At 39.0% G+C, this 513-nt stretch overlaps 1 protein-coding gene across 1 annotated transcript in view; it reads left to right on the forward strand.

The window, feature by feature from the left end:
• Positions 1-140: 140 nt before the first annotated feature.
• Positions 141-513, forward strand: part of LOC119591392 (ADAM 17-like protease) — a 16,920-nt gene continuing 16,547 nt past the window's right edge. Inside the window, exon 1 of the mRNA XM_037940132.1 lies at positions 141-232. Within this exon, the coding sequence (XP_037796060.1) occupies positions 157-232 (76 nt within the window). The 5' untranslated portion in view covers positions 141-156. The remainder of the gene's footprint in view (positions 233-513) is intronic.

Genomic DNA, 513 nt, shown 5'->3' on the forward strand with positions numbered 1-513 from the left:
TAAATGATACCAACTAAATATGCCATAGCTGATGAACTCCCATCCAACCGCATGAAAATCATATAATGTAATACTAAGAATTCGGGGAAATTCAGTTGTTACACGAACGGCGGTGACTCAGCGACATCGAACATCTGGCAGCTACGAATGTAAACAATGGAGACCCTTCGTCTTGTCACTTTTGTCTTATTTGCCCTCAACGAGTGTGTTTTTTCCTTCGATATTACTGGCGGTAAGGCATAAGGCTTTAGTAGAACGACAGGAAGTTCGCTGGCTTCCTTTAACGTAGGATATTGTCATTAGTACGTGTATTTTATATTGAAAAGGATGTTGACAGGTCGTGGCCATCGACCTTAAGCATACCAATAGTTGAAGGCTCTTTTGGTCCTTTAGTTAGTGTCAGAATATAATACTATTTTTTACCTCCTGTCATGATAGTGAGGGTATATGAATGTACAATCTATTTAGTTTCAGTTTCCCACATCCATGTAGTACAATGTAAATTTTGCATGC

Source organism: Penaeus monodon, chromosome 28 (genome assembly GCF_015228065.2).
Source record: "Penaeus monodon isolate SGIC_2016 chromosome 28, NSTDA_Pmon_1, whole genome shotgun sequence".
Classification (NCBI taxonomy): Eukaryota; Metazoa; Arthropoda; class Malacostraca; order Decapoda; family Penaeidae; genus Penaeus; species Penaeus monodon.